This window comes from Lepidochelys kempii, chromosome 11 (genome assembly GCF_965140285.1).
Source record: "Lepidochelys kempii isolate rLepKem1 chromosome 11, rLepKem1.hap1, whole genome shotgun sequence".
Classification (NCBI taxonomy): Eukaryota; Metazoa; Chordata; order Testudines; family Cheloniidae; genus Lepidochelys; species Lepidochelys kempii.
The window spans coordinates 40,932,221-40,957,322 of NC_136390.1; the positions used below are offsets into that span (position 1 = coordinate 40,932,221).

The window sequence follows — 25,102 nt, forward strand, 5'->3', positions numbered from 1 at the left end:
TAAGTCATAACACATTCATAAAAGTCATTTAAAATATTATATACAGTGGAGCCCAATTTTGCAGAATATCTTTCATGCGATTTAAGGTGCATTCCTACGTACAGGCGAAGACACGCAAGAACGAAGAAAAAGATTGAATGAATCACCTACAGGAATGTATATGCTAAAGAAAGAGATACAAGGTCCCATTTCCAAGCAGTACCGATATGTTTACCATTGGGGGAGAAAACCAGTTAGAGAGAAAACCAGTTAAAAAAACTGAAAAACTGAGAAAACTGAGTCCAACATTTTTTCCCCCAGGGCCTGTGTACTCCATTTCACAATGGCACCAAATTCTATGTGAACAACCCCTCGTTCCACAGCAACATTTACTCTATTTCCATATATATAATGACCCAAACTTTAAAATGCCACTTGATGTGAAATTTGTTGATTACTTTTAAGGATAGGAGGCGGGGGTGGGGGGAGGGGGTTGGTTTTTCTTTTGCTATGCTCTCCAGTCAGTCTGATTCCATCCTCAGACTTGGTTCCTGCTATGCTGGATAGGTGGCTTGGCTGCATTGCCCTCCAAAGTACCAGGAAAAAGGGGAAGCTTATAGCTGGCTTTGTCAGCTATTCTTCCCAGCTCCCCAGATCTCAGCTGCTGCACCATCCTCCCAGCAAGCCAACACCTTAATCTATACTTTTGATTCTCCCCCCACCCTCTCTTCCCAGCCTTAAACTGGACTGCAGATCTGACTCCCTGATACCCTACTGCCTGCTTCCATGGAACAGAGTAGTGAGCATGCATTTTAATCTAATTCCATCCATGTGAGGAAGGGAAGGGCAAAATAGGCATCTGCAAAACAGGTAGAGCCAAGCAGAGAAACAGAAAATATTGGGCTCCAGGCTCCAGCAAAAAGGTTACATTCTGAACGTGGTAAGATACAAAAATAAACAATTAAAGCACCCAAGCAAGCATAACTCTGCCCTGTAGTGTTGCCATGCAATAATCTTATGGTTAAGGCATTTTAGTGCTTAGTCTCATTTTAGATTAATTTTTTAAAAAACATTTGCTAACCTCACATCATGGGGGTAATAAAGTAAATGGAGGCAGTGGCCATATTTGCTAAGGGCAGTCTGTGGCTTCAGTTCCATTAATAATAATCATAATAAAATTAGACAGACAAGGTGAGTGAGGTAATATCTTTTAGAGGACCAACTTCTGTTGGTGAAAGAGACAAGCTTTCAAGCTCTTCTTCAGTTATACTGCTACAACACCACTGCGAACAATAAGATGGCTGCTGTTCTGAAAGAAGGCAATTCTTTGTGGAATTCACTGACAAACAACTCTCCAGCCTCTGCTTAAAGGAGAAACTTTAATTTACAAATATTAGTGGCAATAAGTAATCACTAATCCTAAAAAATATTTCAAACATTTGAAGAAGATGCATTATTCAGATATTAAGATCATTCAGCAGAAAAAGTATCCACATTAAGGCATTAATTTTCTTAACTGACATTTTAAAAAGTGAATTTAACTGAAGTTAATGGATTTACTGTAAATTCTCAGAAAAATTAATTCTTTACTCAGAGTAAATGCTGTAATTTTGGGGAGGGCATATTATATTATTTTTCTTACATAACAAAGAGGATAAGTCCCTGTTTTAAGTGCAAAACATATACTTGTGTGTGTATGTATTATGGAGGTGCAAGCTGCAGCTCCATAATACACAACACAATTATATTATAAGTACACTGTCCCACAAACTCTTTATATGTGTTTACACATTTTGTTTTGGTAATTCTACCATGCCAAGCATGAGAGTGAAAGTGGACAAAGACCAAGTGGGTATTAATAGTAGACTGCTAGATAAAGGAATTTAGGAATTTGGAGATGGGACCTTGGGGGCAAGGGGGGAATGGGAGAAGGTATCACAAATGCACAGGAAAAGTATGTTTCACAATATTTTCTATTTAGAATATGGTAACTTAGCGTAAGTAACATTTAAAGCCACTTATTCCTCTACCAACTCATAAATCTCTTACCCAAAATCTGGAAATCTCCTTTTGGCCTTTCCTGATGACGTACCATCATTTGTTTCTGCTATCTTGTCTTCATTTCTCTTGTCATCTATGTGAAAAAAGAAAAAATAAATATTCTGTAATGTAAGCTTTGAGCGTATTTGTTAAGATGCATGGCCTTCCCAACCACAACAAAAATTTAAAAAGAAACTCAAAGCGTAAGTTCACAGTAATTAATTCACATCCACTGTACATCTACAGGAGTGAAAAACTAGTGTTAACTGCACGAAGGGGATAGATCTTTCAACTTCCCATTTTTAAAGAAATGCAATTTCATCTTATACTATAATTTTACTTGATGTAAAATCCTTAAATTCCTGCCAACTTGTTTAGATATAAGTATGTCTTAAAAAATTACATTTTGTAATGTATTCTATCAAAAAATTGTTAATGGAAGGTTAAGTTTTATACCCACAGAATCCAAAATTAAGATTGCCTCACCATTCCTTCAGTCTGTATTCCATTTTCTCAAGCTATATTCATCTGTATCCTTTCCTTAGATATTTTCAATCAGGTCTTTATGATTATCAAAACTACAGAAGTCTGTAAGCACCCAAATTGGTGGGTAAATATTAACCCTCTGGGTTAGCCATAAAGGAAAGAGATATTTACATCCTAATTTTACGGAATTAGCATACAGATATACCAACAAGAGATATCCCTTCTGTTTTCCCTTCATTCTGATTCTGCTATTCTGCCATTTGTCAGTAACATTGTTTTGGGTAAGTAGCATATTTTAGCTCCTCCAAATGATAAGCTCAGTCTTCTTAAATTTGTTTTGCTCAAGTCTTACTTTAAAGGGGGCACAAAGAGAAAATGACTTCTCCTCCTCCCAAAATATAAGCTTCCAATTCACATTATCTGTCACACGCCTAAGATAAATCACACACAAAAAATAAGCTGTACTAGGTATTAAAAGGAGCAAATAGTATAATAAAGCTGTTTGGAAAATATTTTAATTGAAAGTGGGCATGCTAGTGAAAGCATTAATATGATTCAATGTCACTGGTAAACTAATGGCAAGGAGATGGGTATTTTGTTGGGTGAACGTTGCCTGAATTTAAGGTACTATTGCTTTTGTATTAGGATAAAAAGTCATCAATTTAAAAAATTGATTTTTAAAAAATTAAATAAAGATTTACTTTCTAAAAATAAAAGTTTAAATTTGAAATTGATAATCTATTAAAATAATTTAAATTAAATACAAAAATAGTATTAAGTAGCACATATTTGCTGCCAAATGTTAATGAAAGTCAAACCACTAAACTGATAGAAGTCACTGGCTAAGTACCTGGAACCAGATTTTGCTGAAGTGTTAAACCAGCTTTTGATAACAGTAGTCTCTTCTGCAGGAGCACAGAGAGTATTTTCTTCATGTCAGTTTACTCAACTAACTCAGTTCAATGACTAGTTCATTTAAAGTTAAGAAACCATTTGGGAGCTGACAAAGCAGGAAAGTTTGTTTTCCTCTTCCAATTGATGAATAAAAACTAGATGTACTAGTTCTAAAATCTTGAAGGACCCAGTGACCAGAAATAATCAGCTCAATTCACTAAGTACAGACAGAAAAGGAGTACTTGTGGCACCTCAGAGAAATTTATTTGAGCATAAGCTTTCCTAAGCTACAGCTCACTTCATCAGATGCATTCAGTGGAAAATACAAGTGGGGAGATTTATATACACACAATGGGTGTTACCATACACACTGTAAGGAGAGTGATCACCTAAGTGAGCTACTACCAGTAGGAGAGCGTGGGGGGAACCTTTTGTAGTGATAATCAAGGTGAGCCATTTCCAGCAGTTGACAAGAACATCTGAGGAACAGTAGGAGGTGTGGGGGGGAATAAACATGGGGAAATAGTTTTACTTTGTGTAATGACCCATCCACTCCCAGTCTCTATTCAAGCCTAAGTTAATTGTATCCAGTTTGCAAATTAATTCCAATTCAGCAGTCTCTCGTTGGAGTCTGTTTAAGTTTTATTGTTGAAGAATTGCAACTTTTAGGTCTGTCATTGAGTGACCAAAGAGATTGAAGTGTTCTCCAACTGATAGTAATTCCGGTGTTTGATCAATTTTTAAATGCAAAACATGTTTTGATAAACTTTTCTCTTTTGCTTCCCAGGACACTGAAAGTACTTTATTTAATAAAAAATGTTGTTCTTGTTCATTTTTAATTGAATCTGAATTTCCATCCAAGTAGAACATGACACAAATCACAAGTAAAAAAATTAATTTAGTAATTAAGAAATGCAGTCACCATTTTCTAGTATAAAATGTAATTTTATACTGAATATAAAATTTGAGTCTGAATAAATGTAAATTTAACTCTATAATTGCTTAAATAAATGCATCTATAGTGCATCCGCCTATTTAGCAAAAAGAAGCACCAAATGTAGTATAAAGAATGTATTTAGTCCACTAAATCAACATTTTAATGGCTACCATCCAATGAGACTCATGTGAAAATAGGAAAATAGCTAAAAAGTATAAATTCAAAACATGATTAAAATAAATTATTTAAATTGAGGTTTCCTGATTGCTGATTTAAATCATGATTAAAATCAGTTACTTAAATTGCTTTGATATAAAACAGAGTGGACTGATTTACAGTTTGTAAGGAAATTCACTTAATCATAAGCATTTGTTTGTTTTTAAATGGAGGAAATATTTAGGTTTAATTTGTATTTGTAAAGGTTGAATAAGGATAACCCTCTAAGTCAGAGCCTGAAAAGTTGTTTTGCCATGGATTTAACTAACTAGTACATTGGAACTGCCACACTAAAATCAGTGGTCCATGCAGTCCAGTACCCTGCCTGTGACAGTAGCTAGTACCAGATGCTACAGGAGAAGGTGCAGACAACTACAACCATGATATAACCAGCTCATATGGGAAGCTGCGTCATAAAATCAGTTGTTGGCTTATGCCTTGAACTATGAGAGTTTACACTCCCTCTAAAAAAAGTTTAAAGTCTATCTAATGAAACTGTGAATATTCCCATTTCCCGAATAAGCATTTGATTTTATATTTTTAATCCCCTAAACTCCTCCCCTCAGTGACATCTTATAGCAATAAGTTCCACAGGTTCATTATGCATTGTAAAAAAGGTATTTTCTTTTATCAATCTCAAATTTTCTGCCTTTCAATTTCATTGACTGGCCCTTTGTTCTTGTGCCATGTAATAGGTGCATAGGAGTGCTCCATTTATTTTCCCTATACTATTAATGGTTTTGCAAAGTTCGATCTCGTTCTCTCTTATTTTGGTCTTCTCTAAAATAAAGAGCAGCAGTGTCTCCTCATATGGAAGTTTTTTCAAGCCTGTAATAATTTGTCACCTTTCTCTGAGCCCCTTTTATTTCTGCAATATCTTTTCTGATATGGAATGAGCAGAACTGAACACAGTATTCCAGTGAGACTTCACAATTGACTTATAATGGCATTTAATATTTTCAGTATAAGTCTACTAAATTCTTCAAGTACCCTAAAATTTTGTTAGCTTTTTCGATCACTGTGCAATGGAGTAGAGATTTTCATTGGGCTGGATGTGCACAATGACACACAAGTATTTCTCCTGAGTGGTTACAGTTAAATTTAGAACCCACTGAGGTGTATGAATAGTTGTAATTATTCTTTTCAATGTTTATTACCTTACATTTGTCAATAGTGAATTTTATTTACCACCATGCTCTCCATTCAGATAGCACTGTCAGTCCTCTCAAATTACTCACTCAGTCTTCCTCTCGTCTTGACTAACCAAAGTAACTATCACCTGCAAAATTTGCTTCCTCACTGTTCACATGCTTTTCCAAATTTTGCACAGGATCACTAAAAATAAATAAAAGAAAAAGAAAAAAAAGAAAAAGAAAAAGCAATGGCAATCCTAGTAGCTCCTCATGGACCAAGATCACCAGGTTTATTGGATCTTGGTACTGCTAGATGAGGCCTTTTCTATATCCAATAGATAACTCCAGTTCAGAAGCTCTAAATCAAATGTCTTGGAAGCAGACAGAAAAATCTCAGAGATGGTTTGCCTCCCCTCTGAGATGTGCTGGGATGCCACTGAGTCAGCCTATTCTGCCAACCAGGGTCCCCATTACCTGGTCTTGCTGGGCTAGGCTCACAAGCCTCTTCCCACCAAGCACACAGGCAGGGCCACGCCCAGCTGCACAGAGACAGAGATCCGCTCTGGAAAGTTTCAGCCTTATGGGCTTGCCCCAACACTCTGGTTCCCACTCCCTTTAAAGGGGTACAAAACCAAGGGTTTTATGAAATTAGCCCCCTCAATGTGGAGGAAGATATACATAACTTCTTGCCCCCGCAGTTAGAAATTACATAAACTGGATTATATTATAAACAAGAAATAAGTTTATTAACTACAAAAGGTGAATTTTAAGTGGTAAAAGGGGTAACAAACAGAACAAAGCAGATTACTGAGCAAATAAACCAAAGTATGCAAGCTAAGCTCAATATACTTAAACAGGTTACAAAATGTTATCCCAAATGTTATTTTAGGCAGGTTGCAAAGTTTCTGTGGTTCAGAGTTCCAGCTATCTTTCTTTTCAGACTGGACCCATCTCAGTCTGGACTCCCCCCCATCTTCCCTTCAGGTGGCTTTAGCAGTCTTTCTTTGTGGTCAGACAGGTCATGGAGAAGAGGAATCCCGTTTGCCTTCCTCCCCATCCTTAAATAGGATTTGCATAAGGCAGGAATCCTTTGTTTCCCAAACTTCACCCCCTTCCCTTCCAGTGGAAAATTACAAGAAGCCCCAGGTAATGTTTAGTATCAGGTGACAAGATCACCTGACCTAGTAGTATCAGTTATGTCCCTGGACACCGCCCAGGAGGGAGAGAGATTAGTATCTTCATGGTTTTGTTGTTCCTTCCTGATGGCTCATCAAATTTGACGGCCTGTCGTCTGGTGGGTGTCTTCCCAACACACACCCCGTTGTAATTGTTACATAATCCATATCTCTAACCTTAGATACAAAACTGATACATGCATACAAATTAGATAATCACAATCACACACCCTAGAATACTCAAGGAGCTGACTGAGGAGATATCTGAGCCATTAGCAATTATCTTTGAAAAGTCATGGAAGACGGGAGACATTCCAGAAGAATGGAAAAGGGCAAATACAGTGCCCATCTATAAAAATGGTAATAAGGACAACTTGGGGAATTACAGACCAGTCAGTTTAACTTCTGTACCCGGAAAGATAATGGAGCAAATAATTAAGCAATCAATCTGCAAACACCCAGAAGATAATTAGGTGACAAATAACAGTCAGCATGGATTTGTCAAGAACAAATCCTGTCAAACCAACCTGATAGCTTTCTTTGACAGGGTAACAAGCCTTGTGGATGGGGGGAAAGCAGTAGATGTGGTATATTTTGACTTAGTAAGGCTTTTGATATGGTCTCGGATGACCTCATAAACAAATTAGGGAAATACAACCTAGATGGAGGTGGGTGCATAACTGGTTGAAAAATTGTTCCCAGGGAATTGTCATCAGTGGTTCACAGTCATGCTGGAAGGACATAACAAGTGGGGTCCCCCAGGGATCAGTTCTGGGTCCGGTTCTGTTCAATATCTTCATTAATGATTTAGGTAATGACAGAGAGCACACTTATAAAACTTGCGGACAATATCAAGCTGGGAGGGGTTGCAAGTGCTTTGCAGGATAGGATTAAAATTCAAAATGATCTCAACAAACTGGAGAAATGGCCTGAAGTAAATAGGATGAAATTCAATAAGGACAAATGTAAAGTACTCCACTTAGGAAGGAACAATCAGTTGCACACATATAAAATGGGAAATGACTGTCTAGGAAGGTGTACTGCAGAAAGAGATCTGGGCGGTCATAGTGGATCACAAGTTAAATATGAGTCAACAGTGTAACGTTGATTCAAAAAAAGCAAACATCATTCTGGGATGTATTAGCAGGAGTATTGTAAGCAAGACGTGAGAAGTAATTCTTTTGCTCTACTCCGCGCTGATTAGGCCTCAACTTGAGTATTATGTCCAGTTCTGGGCGCCACATTGCAGGAAAGATGTGGACAAACTGGAGAAAGTCCAGAGAAGAGCAACAAAAATGATTAAAGGTCTAGAAAACATGACCAAAACAAACCCAGTTTTTTCAGTCTGGAGAAGAGAAGACAGAGGGTACATAACAGTTTTCAAGTACATAAAAGGTTGTTACAGGAGGAGGGAGAAAAATTGTTCTTCTTACCCTCTGAGGATAGGACAAGAAGCAATGGGCTTAAATTGAAGCAAGGTCGGCGTTGGTTGGACATTAAGAAAAACTTCCTGTCAGAGTGGTTAAGCTCTGGAATAAATTGCCTAGGGAGATGGTGGAATCTCCATCATTGGGGACTTCTAAAAGCAGGTTGGACAAATACCTGTCGGGGATGGCCTAGATAATACTTAGTCCTGCCTTGAGTGCAGGGGACTGGACTAGATGAGCTCTCAAGATCCCTTCCAGTTCTATGATTCTAGGACTCGGTAAATCATAACCTTTCCAGTGATATCTTACAAGACCCATTGAACACAAAAGTACATCTCAGTTATATCATATTCATATCATAAGCATATTTTCATAAAGAATATGGAGTGCATCACATGGTTAATTATCCAAATTGATAGTCCTGGAGGAAAGGGGGGGAGGGGAAGTCCAATATGCAAGGAACTGAACCAGAATTCCATTTTTTAAGCTGGAACAAAGACAGAAGTATGGATTCCAAGAAGCTGAAAATTCCAGCAACTTTACAAAAAGAAAAGGAGTACTTGTGGCACCTTAGAGACTAACAAATTTATTTGAACATAAGCTTTCCATGAGCTACAGCTCACTTCATCAGATGCATCCGATGAAGTGAGCTGTAGCTCATGAAAGCTTATGCTCAAATAAATTTGTTAGTCTCTAAGGTGCCACAAGTACTCCTTTTCTTTTTGTGGATACAGACTGAAACGAGCAATTTTACAGTTTCTTCAAGATGTTCTATACACAGTCCCGATGCACAACTCAGTAGGGTCCAGCTTTTCACCCCAGGAAGTGTTTTCAACTCAGACTACCACTTTTCTTTGGTTTACCATCCCTCATGTTATCAAATTTAAGAGCAGTTCAATTGATTAAACCTCTGCATCAACCCAACTTTTCCACTTGAGATCTCCCAATAGTATTGTAAACCCTTATATTTACTTCTTTTCAACCTTCTAAATTTATTGGATCCATTTATTTTAACAAAATGCATTTCTTTTTGGCCACTACATCCACTAGGTGGGGGTCTGAAACCACCGCATTCTCCATGGAAGAACTGTACCATATTTTCATGAGGCAAAGTAGCTCTTAGAACACTTTCTGGCTAAACTTCAAAATGAACACTCCACTCTGTATTTCCCAAGACACTGTACTGCTTTCATTTTGTTCTAATACAGTCCAACAGAAAAAAAGCATGGTACAAGCTGGATGAAACTCTCTCTCGAAGCAATGAATATAAGAAACTAGGTCCCTATTCATTTAATTCTACTCAAAGCATGAAGGAAAGCAGTCATTAAAAATTCCTGTAAGCAAGGGGATATACTATATTGCTGAAACATATGTTTACCCCATTTCCTGAGAGGATCAGGGCCCGCAACACAAGGTTAATGAAAACCTCTTGCAAAAAAGTATTGGCTTCAGTGGATATGATATAGTAAGCAACAACCTGATTTTCAAATCACATTCACTAGATGTTACAAAATGGATCTTCAAGCATCGACAGGAGGGCGTTCCAGTCAACAGTCTCTAAGCAGATATTCCAAAGGATTCAATCAGGACTATCTGTCCTTACCTCTTCCCCCATTTATTCTCCACTGCTCACTACTTGTCTATCAGGGAGGAATAGTAGAAAAATTATCAAGAATGGAAAAATTACTTATCTGCTGATTTCCTTTATTCTAGGAATCTTTCCAACAATTTGGCCCACTCAGTAGAAAGCAAAATACATGTTTCAGAGTAGCAGCCATGTTAGTCTGTATCCGCAAAAAGAAAAGGAGTACTTGTGGCACCTTAAAGACTAACAAATCTATTTGAGCATAAGCTTTTGTGAGCTACAGCTCACTTCATCGGATGTGTTTCTCATTAAAATATTAAGCTTTTATGGCACTGCGTAAAATGACTTCTTTTTTAATAAATGTGTTCAAATAGAGTTTTTATTAAGTAATGTTTTTATGATTTGCAATAGCTTCTGAAAGGCAGGCAGAACCAGTATCACCCTGAAAATGTTACAGCCACACTAGGCCTGTATATAGTGGAAGGTACAATACGGTAAATTGAGGATTAGTGGAGAGATTGCTAATTTCCTTTCTTTTAGCAGATGAGTAATTTTTTTTCATTCTTGGCACATTTACCATGCACTTATCCACCTTGAATTTCATCTGCTTCCATGTTACACAGCTGCCTAATGTTTTTTAGACCTTAAATTACCATGAGTAATTTAGAAAATGTTACTGGCAAATTTTTGCCACTTCATTGTTCATCCTCTTCCAGATAATATATTAAATACCTCCTGAAGTGCACCATACTAGGAATCTAATTCCATGTTGAACATTGTATATTTATTCCTATCTCTTATTTTCTATCCTTTCCCTTCAACAATTTCCAGTCAATGACAGAACTTTACTTCTCATCTCATGACTTAGTTTCCTTATAGCACTTTAAACCAGGTTATTTTGCAACAAAAAGTTTAAACACAGACATTTATTTCTCCAAGAGAATTTTATAAAGAAAGGTAACGTTTTCCAAAATGTGAAAGAGCAGTGCAATTGTTTAAAAAATAAACACACCAACTGATATAAACTGTATGGATGGGATAGGAGGAGATAGAAAGGATTGTTCCTCCACCATTAAATATAATTGGTAGGCATTAAATTCCATTAGATAGTTAGAATCCAGCCCACTGAAGTACCATTTAATGTCATTTTGTCCAGAGAATCAACTTGCGGTATTAGTAATCTATCATCTTTGATGTATGGCATTAAACTCTACAACTCCACCAGTTTAAAGACTAGCACTTGAAACATTTCCTCAGGTCACCAAGTGAAATTTCTGTACTCTGTGACAATACCTACTATGGTTCAGTGCAGAAGAAAACAAAATCATTTGCACATTATGTATACGTGATGACAATTCTTGTACAGTCAAGTGTACAGACCACTTCAGTGCTAGCACTCCAGAGATATGCTGAATCAGTAGATTACAAAAGAGCTGCTGTTGGCTGAGGATATAAACATGATTATTTTGCAATAAAGAGTGCAAACGTTATCTGCCTTAACACAGCTTGTTAACTGGTAAAGGAAATACTTGCCTTACAAAATATTTAATCTGGTTCCTTTTTCAATTACTCTATGAGAAAAAGACCATATACTTCTCTTGAATTACGACAATTAGTGAGCAGCATAATTATAATCTGTTCAGCCTTCTCCCATTCTTTGCATCCTAAAATATGAAAGCCCTAATACAGTAACTCACCAAAGTGTTCACAACCTGCTATTTTGCTTGAACATTCAGATCACCTTTGGAAAAGGTCAGGCCATTGCTGAAACTCTGCAGGAGTTAATTGACATTAGCTAAACGAATAAGTCTAAGGTCATGGCTCAAGGAAATGATGAGCTAAACTTGTAGTACGTGTACAGATAAGATTTTCTAAAATATATACTCTAATTCAAACAGGAATTATTTCAGAGAACTTCTGTGGCCTGTACTATACAGGAGGTCACATTAGATTACCACAGGAGTCCTTTCTGGCCTTGGAATCTATGAATCTATTAAGGATAAATAATATGCTTGAAATGTATTCCTACATTACCCACAGATTAGCTATTTTGCATACCCGGACAACTGACATGGCTCTTTTATTACTTATGTGGAAGCAATGTCTTAGACTCCCTGGAATTATACATTTGAATCTTGGCAAAATTGATTTAGACTCTTTCCCTTTGGAAATAGATAAATTGAGGTGTTTAATTTAAGCTTTTGTCTCCTCTCTGTATCGATGTTAAAGAACATATGACACTTAATATAAGAATAAAGGGTTTTTTTCCCCAGTAGAATTAGTCAAAACTTCCCCCTTCCCTACTTCACTAGTATACAGCATGCTGTCTGACTGCAACTGCCCACCCTAGCAGGGAGCTTGCTATTTTTCAGCAGTGCTGTATGTATATGATTTCTAAAGTGCTTTTGGATCTTTTAGCATGGGAAGCCTATCAAAAGTACTTTGGCTAGGCTATTCTGTTATTTTAAAACTTGAAATACTGTGATAAACTTAAGGCAATCCAATGTTTGGATATATACTTGAAAATGTTTAAGAGGGAGAGATGTGGTCTAAATAGACTGAACACAGAACTTTGTGCCACAAACCCAGGACTTTGATGCAGACTCTCAGGCCTTGGCAAGACAAATTCTGCCTCTGTTTCTCCTTCTGAAAAAAATGGAGCTATATCAACCTAATAATGCTGTGAGGGTTCAATATATGTAGAGCACTATTTTTTATAGTTTTAAGTCTTAAACAAAATCTTCATTTTCCATTTTAGATGCAGATTACACAGTAATTAGCATGATACATATGGTACATATGACGAATAAGAAAGTCCAGTCTCCATAAAAAAGGCACGAAAATTCTATTTACCCATTAATCTAGATTAGGAAGATTTCACTGACAAAAACAGGGGGGACTGCGTCTAAGCCAAAGATCCCCAGCATGCATGTGTTTGGGGGCCCATCCACCCCAAATTTGTGAGGCCTTTGCCTGACTCCCTTCACACCACTCTCTGATATGTCTAATACCAATAACCTTACTTACTGCCTTAACATAGGGATCAGGAATCCATGTTACTTCCACAAGTGTCTCTTTGGTATCCACAGATATTAATTCAAGGAATAAGCAATGACATTTTAGACAGCTGGAATGAACAAAGCTGTATCAAGCAAACAGTAAACAGAGCCGTACCCTAGGTGTCTATAGCTGAGATGTTGTCATCTAACTTCATGCTCATGATGTGAGCCCAAAGCCTGACATGATCTGAAGTCAGAGTACCATTTTAATTTATTTTCTGAAATTTTCAACAGCTTATATTTAGCAATTTCAGAGGAATCTAGTCTGTGTCTTTTGTTACCAAGCATCAGGTTCTGAATGCTAGAGGCTGCAGTATTACTTTTGTAATTACTGTTATCAGCATTTTCTTTTCTGTACTGTTTTTAAGCTCTGTATTCTATTATATTAAATATGACAAATTTTTCTTTCTACCAAGAGTCTTGTTTGTTACAAAATACTGTGCCAGCTATTTTTCTATAAGAACAAGGGAAGAGTTATTTATCAAAACATCAAATGACATGTTTAATATTTAACCCCTAGATGCTGGGATGATAGTTTGTTTCACTGAGCTGTGTGCGCCTGTGCAAACTAATCATCTTGGATTTACTGCAAAATTAGCTGAAAATGACTTTTGAATGGTTTATTTCAAATGGACATTGAATAAGACCCTTTTAGCCACTTGGTTGCTGCCAGATGTATCAAGGTAGGGAAACTCACTTCCAGCATTGCTCCAGGTATGAAATACTGGAATGCTGGCACTTCAACAGCAATGTAACATATATGGACTTTAAGAAGTACTGTCCCGCTCTGCACAGAGGCTGCCACTATTCAATCATCTGTATCTAAACCCTGTTCCAAAAGAATATAACCCATATCTCCATTTTGTAAAACGTTCCTAACCTTGCTACAGTATGGACTATCACAGTAATACTACATTGCTAACATTTTTAACTAGTCTCATAGCATACAATTAATTTTACATTAAGAATACATTTAACATTAGAATAAGTAGCTTCTCATTTTCTAGGCAGAGAATGCAATAGCTACAGTTCAACATTAATTTAAAAAATAGAGCATTTTGACCCAAAGGCCCTCAAAAAGCCTTTATGACTTACCTTTGGCCTCTCTTCCTTTCCCTTTTGATTCTCTGTGCCTGACATTCTTGGAATATGATTGAGGCGAACTTGGAGTTATATCATCACTAGGAGGAGAGTGAGTAGTATTCGTGCTGTTTTCATTGTTTGGTTTGTGTACTGGAGAAGAGTGAGTGGAAACAGAAGGACTTGACTCTAACAAACTCTCTGTGCTTTCCACTGGTTCAGGCTTTTCAATCCTTTGATCTGCATCATTCAACTGGGATAAAGTTGGCTTTTCAGTTATTTCTAAAGACTTGACTTGACGTGCTGTACCTATTTCTCTACTGTGGATAGCATCCTCTGTATCCTCATCCTGTAAATATATTTAAAATAAAAGAGGTTATGGGTAAATATATGCAATTGTGCAGTCATAACATTTATGGTAAAAGCCTTAAAAAAAATAAAGCATTACAAAAATCAACCTTAAGACTTCATATGCCAAAGAAATTATGTCAACTGTTTTCTGTTAAAAACATAAGTTTATTTTTCCTCAGTGCCCATGGAGGTTGACTTTATAGGCTACCTTTATTGTAATACAACATTTTAATTTGAATGAAAACAGACTGATCACATTCCTCAAGCTTTTATGATCCGAGCACATAGATTATACTGGGATAAGGGGCCTGCATACAGACAGATAATTATACTATCACAGTACACAGGGAGCAGTAATCAGTAAGTAAATTCTGATTTTACCAATCACTTGCAGTTATCATCTGGAGCAAATTTTCAAGTCTCTCCTCTTTCTACATCTTCAAAAGCCAAAATTTCCTCTTCATCTGAACCAGTGAAACCCTCAGACATGCGTTTGTCATCTTTTGAAAATGGGGATTTCATTAATTGTGTCATCTTCCTAGGCTCCTCTCAGGTCAAAATTAAATAATTCTACTAAAATCATTCAACTCCTGCCATGTCACACACTCCTGAAATTGTTTAACTGGCTTCCCCTCATCATCTGCATCAAGATCATGTTTTTTGACCTGACCTTCAAGGCTTAGCCAGAATGTTCTACTCACAGCTCCAGTCTCTTTGCTTTCTATTTCCCCGCTCAGTTTTCCCAGCGAAGAAATCCCCTTTCTGAAATCTGGTCTTTTTGACATCCACAGTGTGGAGAAGGGCTTCACCAGAATATACATGCCAGGCATGCAAAGAATGTTGACAGGACATTAAGGTGGAAAGCCTACATTCTCTTAAGAAAAAAAAAAATTGGAAGGGTCTCTAACACCACTTTCTCTTTGCACAACTTGCTATCAGGCAAAGCAGTAACTATGGCCTAAAGCTCACCTTTTGCAAGCTTAAGTCACTGACACTAGGATAATGACCTTCCACATAAGAAATGTAAGGTCATAGAAAAGGAGTTGTCATCAGCTACCAGGACTACATGAATACGTCACAATACAGAGTTGTATCCTTGGACTGGCCAGTTTGTCCAGGTTGGTGAATACAAGCACTCCCTGCCTGTGCAGGAATACTACTGCCAAGCATTTCATGAAAACATGGCACCAATGCCCAAAATCATATTGTTTAGCAAAAAATAAAACAAAAATAAAAAAAAAACACCCCACACAATTTAAACAGGAACGGACAAAGAAAGGCAAATAATTTTAGAAAAAGGATATACTATGAGCCAGAATGGAGGTAAACAATGAGCCACAAAGAACTCCTTCTCCAGAAAGGGAAAGCAAAACTGGCTTGAAACATGGACAACAAAATATATTGCCGGCTATGTTCCCTCTAAGCTGTGCAGCTGCCCAAGAGTCAACCAAGTGCCGCGCACTTGACTAGCAGAAACAGGCACATCCGGCAATGTGTGTTCAGGTGCCCCTCCTCCTGCTGCTCTGCAGCTGCATTGCTCCTGCCCTCTGCCTTGGAGCTCCTGACCAGCTGCTCCCAGGACCCTCTGGCTCACTGTGCAGAGCAGGGGGAAGAAGGAGGTGCTGATATCAGTGTGTCCCTCTCCTCTCCACCCATGTATCCCATCTATGCAGAGAAGGAAAGAGGAGACAGGGCTCAGGAGCAGGACAGAGCTGCTGTGATCTAAACGAGCCTTCTGATGAGTGCCTCTCTGCTTAAAAGAGAGAGTGCAAGATCTCTCACTTCCTCAACAGCCAACACACCCACACTCTCTCTCTCTCTCTCACATACCCGCAGTCTCTCTCTGTATCTCTCTCTCTCTCAATCATATACACACACACACACACACACACACACACACACACAGTCTACTTCACATTCACCTCCCAACACATACTTGTGTTATTGTTACTTCTTGGTACTTCCTGCAATACACATATATTCGCTCTAAGTTTATTCTTTCAAAGTGCTGTTATTTTAGTTTTTTGAATGGTCTATGCATTTAATACTTTTATTTCTCTCTTATGCTTAAATTTAATTCTTTGAGTAGTGAGTTCTAAAATGCCTAACCTGTCCTGGCTGAAGTAATTATATATTTTTTAAAAAGTTACCATAGGGATATTATATTTAGGTTTTTTGTTTCTACTGGTGGCGCACATCACCTCAATATTGGTGCACATAAAATTCATTCCACACATGCATAGAGAAAAAAATAGAGGGAACATTGATAGCCGGGGGGAAATAACACACAATGTCTGCTAGTGGGTTTGGTCCATGCGCTACTTGGACTACTGCTGCCTGATATGGCTAAAGAATGAACTTTGAGCTTTGGAAGTTCTGTTGATTTTGGGGCTAAGTGAGTATTAATCTAGGATTGGAAAACCTGATGGCTTCAGACAAAGAAGTCTAGCTACCATCTAACACAATGGTCAAAATGATTACTGGCTAGAGTAGGGGTGGCCAACCTGTGGCTCTGGAGCCGCATGCGGCTCTTCGTAAGTTAATATGGAGCTCCTTGCATAGGCACTGACTCTGGGGCTGGAGCGATAGATGCTAACTTTCCAGTGTGCTGGGGAGTGCTCAACCTCCTGCTCTGCCCCAGGCCCCGTGCACCACATAACAGCTGATCGCAGTGGGCGGGAGGCACTGATTGCTGCTGACATATTAGTGTGGCTCTTTGGCAATGTACATTGGTAAATTCTGGCTCCTTCTCAGGTTCAGGTTGGCTGCCCCTGGGCTAGAGCTATGACTTTTCGTTTCCTGAGGTGGAGAAGTATGAAAGGATAATGCTGTGCATGTTACCACAATGGAGATGAAGTTCCAAGCTCATACAATTACCAAGAGCAGGGATCCATCCAGACAATACTCAAAGAATGTAAGACAAGGAATAGAAACTGAGAAAGCCTAGCCACCATTACACTTTACTGCTGGCAATGCAAAGCAAGACAATAAATGGTTTGAATAAACAATAAAATGGTTTGAAGCTAGAGGATATTCTCTAACATGTACCAGAATACTATATTGACATCCTCCTTCTTGTGGAGTCAAATGGCCTTTACGAAGTGGAGACAGATTTTATTTTAAACCAAGTTTTGGAAGATAGAACATGTTACAAAAGGAGAACTAAATGTTAACAAGTAAGCATATTTCAAATAGAAAAATTACCAGACTACTTGTTTAAATTTAATCACTTATATTTATGTTAACAGTTGTTTTTCACAAAGATTGTTTTTAAAGTTATGCACAGAGGATTGATGGAATTGTTCACCCAATCTAGCATGAGAATCTGTGATACTTCTGCACCATCTGAATAAAGTATGTCCAAGATTCTTGGTGTGCTGCACTTCCCGCTACAGTACTGCGGCATTAAAAGTAACATTTATCACAATAATATTTATACTTATTTCCCCACACTAACCTACTTTGTATGATTATTGAAATATTAAATACAAAATAAGAGTCATCGTAAGTTTTAGCTGATTTGATCTGGTTTAATTTAAGAAACTAAATAAAATTGTGTGTTGAACAGCTTACACATTTCTAGCTTAATGGTAAATAATTCTTTAGTGGATTTACTGATTCTAGTCAGTAGTCACAAAGTAGAACTTAATTTTGGATAGTTATTTAACATGGTGAATATAAATGAAGACAGTGTACTGAATATATATATTATACATAGATATCGGTACCTGTAGATCTGATTTCTGCTGTCCAGTTTCAAGAGATTCTTTTAGCTTTGATCGAGAAGGTGGCTGACGTTTTACTTTCAGAGCAAGCTGAGCTTTTGCTTTGTGGGCACTAGTATCTAATCTTGGAGTATCCCCCATAAAAGTATCAAAATCTGCAACAAACATAAAACACTTACAAAAAGTTGTGCCAGGAAAATTCTCAAACAAATTAATCTTAGCAAAAGTCAAGTATTTTCTGTTACTTTCAGTATACATCTTCAAAAGTAAAAACAAAATTTCTTTCACCTGCTAATTGTTTACCATTATGACAATACAATTTTATATGAAGGGTGTGTCCCTATATTTATAGGCTCTTTCAGTCTCTTTTCCTACTACAGGCATTTCCTCACTCCCACCCTCCCACACCAGAGCGGAGAATTTCCTAAACTACAGAAAAACAAGTTAGGCTCCTCCAAGTTTTCCAAAGAACCACCTTCCCTGAGCTTGACACCTGACCGGCAGCAAGAGATCATGAAAACCTGAATCTGATTTGTAGATTCTCTGACAGCTTCTGGGAAGGAAAGAAAGGGCATCTGGGTTCAGAAGAACCATTCTAAACATTTTTAAGAATGGAGTAATACATTGGCAGTAACTGATCTGTAAAACCCTCTTACCAAAAAACTGGTAGTCCCCATCATCATCCAAGATTGATTTTTGCTGTCCTAGACACTTCCTGAGTGTCTTAGTGAGGTTGGAAACTAAGTAGCCTATTCCCTGGGGGAAACCCCATTAGGATTTTCTAAGGAATGAAAGGGAGGGGTAGGACAAAGAGCAGAGAAAGGAAAATTAGCATTTGGCCCAGTTCTCCCTTCTTCAGGATGGGGGGGGAGGGGAGGGGGGAAGAAAGATTTTCCCACTGAGAGGCAGCACACAGGTCCCTGGAAACAATGAAGAAGAGGTTTAAGTGTCCTATTTCAGATTCTTCTTTGGAGAAGATAGAAAGGGAGCCCCAAAAGAGGAAGAGATGAACAATCCAAAATTATCCCAAGCAATGGCCCTTGGTGAAATCCCACAAGCTGATGAATGAGGAGGAGCCCAGGCGGTCTCAACCTCCAGGATGATCTTTGTTGTTATCCTCTGAGCTGGTGTCCTCCTCTTTAATGTCTGGTTCTTCTTCTGCAATCAGAGTCCCGGAACTGAAAGAGGCTATTAGAGTATGGCAGGGGCTCCCTATTCAGAGTCAGTCATTTCCCCCTTCCTCCTTACACTCACCATAGCAGAACTGTAGAAGAGATTTGGGGAGAAGATGGACACACTGAACAGTAAGGACTCACTGCAGAAGTTGAACAGGATGGGCTTTTTTTGGTATCTCTGCCCTCCCCCAGGGATTCTTTTAAAAAAGTCTTAAAACTTCTACTTCATCGGAGCTCTGAAGTATGGGTTCTCAAGAAAACACAACCACCACATCTAAAGACTGGGCTACTGCAGCTGTTCCAGAAAGAGGCAAGAGAATAAATGGTAGAAGTCTGCCTGCCTTTCACAGATGGGGGTGGGGGAGATTAGACACCAAAACTCTAGTTCTGGATTGGTTGCTACTTGCTTGACAGATGAGAGGACACGTATATCAGACGCACGTGACAAAAGCTGGTAACTGTTGCAGATGCCATATGCACTGATATACCATTACATGTTAAAAGTTGAACATTTCACCTGTTCATTCCAACACCTCAAATTATTTTTTTTAATAGGGCTTGCATTTCTCCTTCGAGGAACTTTGAAGGCTTTAAGTTGAGGGCAGTGTACATGAGTGACTGTAGAAATTCCACTCCATCATTTTTTAAGAATCATAGAGATGGCAACTCAAATCCTACAAAATATGGATGCATCAGAAGAGGTATTTCTAGTACATATAAGGAAGTATTAAATGCCATAGTACAAGGCATTATTAGTAAGACCTCATCTAGAATACAGTGTACTGTTCTGGTCACCCATGTTCAAGAAAGATGCATTCAAATTGGAACAGGTGCAGAGAAGGAATACTGTGATGATCAGGAGACTAGAGTGTCTATTTGAGAAGAGATATTCTCTCTATAAATACATCAGGAAGGTAAACACTAGTAAGGGAGAAGAAATAGCTAAAGGATAATGTTGGCGAAGAACAAAAGGGTATAAAACTGGCTATGAATAAATTTAGGCTGGAAATTGGAGGAATGTTTCTAAACATCAGAGGAATGAAGCTCTGGGACAGCCTTGCAATAGAAACAGCAGGAGAAGCAACCTAACCAGCATTAAGATGGAGTTTGTTAAGTTTGTGAACTGGATAATATGATGGGGTTGCCCGCAACAGCACGGGGCTGCACTCGATAACCCAGGAGGTACCTTCCCATCCTGTATTGAACACAGAAGCCATTATTTGTTTCAGATTTTTTTAGGCCTCAGGTAGCAGCTAACTGCAAATCTGTCTCCTCCACTCCTCCTATAAAAACACTCCAAACTACACAAAACTTCTGAAACTGGTACAGTAAACCTTGCAAATCCCAATCCCACAGCAACTTTTTACAAGATGGTCTTATGTTATCTTTAAGTCTCACCAGTCTACCCTAACAATTCACTGGCCTATTAGACCAAGAATCATCATCAACTTAGGGCAACAGTTCTCAGCTTTTTCCAGGATCCCCTTCCCTTATTTAGTACTATAGGAGGGGTAGGATGTTTTGACCTCTTGATACCGGTTTGCAATCCTGAGCTTTAGAACTCATGCCTTTGAGTATTAAAAAGAAACATCCCCTGCCACACACACACACACACACACAGTTCTATTTCCACTTTTTTCCTCTAATTCCTTGTATTTATTCACTTCCACACTGTCCAGTGTCTAAATTGGCCCTAATGGCTAATGTGAAAGGAATCTACTGAAGTTCCTAACAAACGCCTAAACAGTCAATGAAGACCAAATTTGCACACCTTCATAAATAAAGCTGACCAAAGTCAAAGTCATCCCAATGACCTGATGGGAGTTTAAACATCTTTCTACAGGTATTTAAAGGGAACTGCTAAGTGCTGGATTGCCTGGGGTAGACAAAGCAAAGCAGAAACTAGAGGAGAATATTACATTCAGTCTCTCTCCAGGGTTAGTATTCTCTCTCCTGCTCATTTCTTTGTATCCAAGGAAATAAGACATGGTTAACCAATCACATATAGGTACTGGAGTACAAAACAATCACCTTAACAAAATAGGGACAAATAGGAGACTCTAGTAAATATACATGAACCTAGACAAAAAAAATGTCCAGCAATGTTATCCTTTGGAATATGCAAATAAGCATACTTTGAGTTAGATAGATGAAATATTCATATGGCTGACAAATTTTCATTCTGTAAAAACTTTAAGGCATTAATCTGTTTAGTCATTTAGATCCAGCACCAAAACAAGTCCATCCATCCTTCTATACCAAGCAAATAGATGTAGATTCCCTGAAGTCCACAGACTGTGATTGGAACAATGCTTTCCATGAAGACGTTCAAAGCTATAAATAAAAAAAGATGCTCCTTTGGAAAGATTCTTAGGAAAATTGGATAAGTCTTCTGATCACCAAACAGAAGTTCAGGAAATGGGATAACACTGCATTAGAAGCTTCTACTAATTTAAGGGTTTCTGGAGAGCCTGTCATATCTCAATACTTTAGTAAATAACTTTACCCAATTGACTCAACTCATAAGATCTTCACATTGAAAGGAAAAAAATTATTCCATTCAGACTTGGTGGTTTTATGACCTGGAAACTGTATTCTCAATGGAGGACACAGGATAAATTAAATTACCTCAATCCAAGAAGCCAGTTTCCCGGAAAATAATGACCCAAGACATTAAAGTAAGCAAATACACTTCCTAAGGTTGTAGCAAAGGTGTTGCCAAAATATGTTTATCTTTTTCCTTTGTGTTTGTACAGCATTCTGATAAGATCCCAATCATACAAATATTGCCCATCATGTAAACTGTCCCTTTCTAGTACATTAAGAAAACTTCAAAGAGCTATTCAAAGTAGAGCTCAATGATTGTTTAAAAATAAACAATTTTTTTCCAGGGTACTTAAGAAAATGCATCACAGTGTCCAATCTACACACTTCTTTTCATTAAGATATACATAATGCTTCATTAAAAAGGAGCACAGTCAACTTTGTACCTATCACTTCCCACAGAATCCCCAAAATCCAGTATAGGTACAAAACATTCTGTACTACACTGAGGACTAAGAAGAGGTTTTTAACTTTCTCTTTTTTAAGCACACAAACATAGCTCTCTTCCACCACACACTTATTTGGTACAGTCAATACTTTAGAGAGTTTATTATCACAGGTTTTTATCTCTTTATTACTGCTCAACTTACCGCTATATGAAGAAACTAATTTTTCCACTGCTGATGGCTCTATTTCTTTTGTATTTTCTTCTTTAATCTCTGAGCATTCATTTAGTTTTTCTGGACTTTGAGAGGCAGTGTCCAGCAAAATGCTATCGCCAATCATACAAGGTATTCTCTCATATATTTTTAATTTGTTCTGAAGCTCTGAAATCTGCAAATGTTAAAATAAAAGTTAGATACAATTTTCTCATTCTCGAAAAGTGGCATTAAATATACCATATTGCCTACCTCCTCTTGCAGTATGTTCAGTTGTGCTGCATGCTTCTTGTCCCTCTCTTCAAGTACCCTTGTATGATCCTCCTCTTTTTTCATAAATTCTATTTCTCTAGTGGGGGAAGATACAATTGTACTGCAACGTTAGAAGGGTTTCCAGCTAATAAGGAAACATTAAAATTGGTTATTTATTGAATTATTTATTGGTTATTTATTGAATCCGATGAAGTGAGCTGTAGCTCACAAAAGCTTATGCTCAAATAAATTTGTTAGTCTCTAAGGTGCCACAAGTACTCCTTTTCTTTTTGCGGATACAGACTAACATGGCTGCTACTCTGAAACCTGAATTAAATTAAATTATCCTTGTTACAGCATCACTATTTAAACACTGCAAATGGCCATCACACAACATCCAGTAACAGTGTTCATTATTTTTGTAAGCCCACTGTCCCCTCAAGTATGTGCATTATAAATACCAGGAAAAACAGGAGTTATAACTGTAAAGTTTACTCTGGGCTGAAGCTTAAAATGCAATATAAGGTCAGTGCACTTTTCCACCCTTAAGATGCTTTAGAAAATTCCATTTGGCTATTTTTACCTGTAAAAATTGACGCAAATATGTATGAGTATAAGATGTTATGTGGATATAGAACCCAAACTATTGGAACTGCTCTGCCTTTTCTAAGTTTTACATAAATAAGATGGTGCAGCTGCCGAAGTATTCTATATGCATTCATAGATTCATAGATTAGGTTGTGATAGAGTTCCACAGTTAAGTGCCAATATCCTGTAAACTTCCATTTTACGCCCATCCGAGTGAGTCTGTAATGGCCTGCGGTTTATGCAACAACAAAAATTATTCTGAAATTGCCTACTAAAGAAAGCGAGAAGGACAAAAGCAAATTGCCCCAGGGGAGAGGGGGAACATCTTAACAGTGAAATAAAATAGAGCAATATCACTGTGCTGGAGAAAACCAAGCAACTAAAAGAATCTGACTGAAAATAATATTTGCAGAGCACATAAACAACATAGAAGGAGTTCAGGTCAGCCAGAGAGAGGTAACAGTGTACGTAACACAGCGTGGAGCTGAGAGCCAGAATGTAAACAGACATATTCATGTTATGTTTGAGCTCCAAAGCAGGCAAGCTTCAAAGAACAGGAGCGGGACCTTTCAAGACACTTTTGTGTGAAAAGGCACAGGGTAAGAGGTGGTAATTCTAGATGTGCACAGTGGAGGTAAACATCACAAACTACACTCAGAGAAGCAGGAAGTGCAGAAACTGCATTGTTCGCTCACAGCAACTACTCAAAACATGCCACAGGTGTGTTTTGCACTATCAGACACTTCCAAGTGGACTTCAGGGATAGCTCAAATTTCAGTAGTCTACCCTGGAGAGAAGAAAGGAGTTAATGACCATTGTGATATCTAAATAAGAGCAGACTATTCACAGCCTCTTAAGAAGCTATGGTTGATATTTAGATACCAATTACAGACTGAGCCACAAATAGTTTTTGGCTCGGGACTCGCTATGGGGACTCATAGACCTTTCTTTAGAGGCCTTACGTGAATGGATCATGGGTGTCTCCTTAGGATCTGCTCCCTTCGAAGTAGAGGGTTGTGGTGAGGTCTCCTGCTGTGGCTCAGGTGGTTGAAGGGCAGACTCCGTGATTAGGAGTTTGAGCCTCAGATCTCTGTCCTTTCTGGATCTGACAGTTGCTGACACAAACCACACTTCTGTGGGATGTCTCTCTCCCAGGCAGCAGACGCACTTAAGAGTGTCCGTCTGTCACTGTGATAAATTCCTTGCAACTGAGACACTTCTTGAAGCCCACGGAGCCCCCCAAACTGGGGCTTGAAGAAAGAACAGAGTCTTTTTTTTCCTAGACAATGGCCAAATAAAAATTTAAAGGAAGTAAAGGAAGAAAAGAGGCTTCAGAAGGAAGCTAAAGATTAGTGATTCTAACAAAAGTTAACAATCGTGAACAGACAGCTAAAGCTCCGTCTCTAACCAGGGGTGGTTGAGAAGGAACTGAGAAGGGTTCACTCGCACACACTGGTTAGCCTCGTGGCAGAGCACAGGGTGGACTGAACAGACACTGCTATCAAAGTTCTATGATCAGCAGCACAGGGACGCAGACATATGTACAGTGGAGCACCTACAGGGACACTACTCGAAGAAGAAAGTTATGTAATCAATACTTAATTGATTAGTAAATGCCCTGTTATTAATTTATTTAGCACATAGGGATGTCAAACAGGGATTATGGCCCCACTGCGTACAGCACCATGCAACAAAGAGTTTCTCTTCCAGAAACATCACAGTTAGAAAGAAACTATGGGAAAAAACAGGAAAAGTATTAATGTAACTGTGATGTTATCTGATTAAAATATGACTACA

General features: G+C 38.1%; 1 protein-coding gene across 6 annotated transcripts in view; it reads right to left on the bottom strand.

The window, feature by feature from the left end:
* Positions 1-25,102, bottom strand: part of LOC140895642 (neurabin-1) — an 84,190-nt gene that overhangs the window by 32,964 nt on the left and 26,124 nt on the right. For 4 of the 6 annotated variants that reach the window (XM_073305845.2, XM_073305843.2, XM_073305844.2 and 1 more), the window contains exons 10-14: positions 22,718-22,814; positions 22,457-22,640; positions 18,091-18,242; positions 14,027-14,360; positions 2,029-2,113 (exon numbers count right to left, since the gene is read on the bottom strand). In XM_073305845.2, coding sequence (XP_073161946.2) covers positions 2,029-2,113; positions 14,027-14,360; positions 18,091-18,242; positions 22,457-22,640; positions 22,718-22,814 — 852 coding nt within the window. Of the gene's footprint in view, positions 1-2,028; positions 2,114-2,505; positions 2,645-14,026; positions 14,361-18,090; positions 18,243-22,456; positions 22,641-22,717; positions 22,815-25,102 lie in introns of those variants that run through there. The other 2 variants (XM_078847966.1, XM_073305847.2) reach the window with 2 other exon arrangements.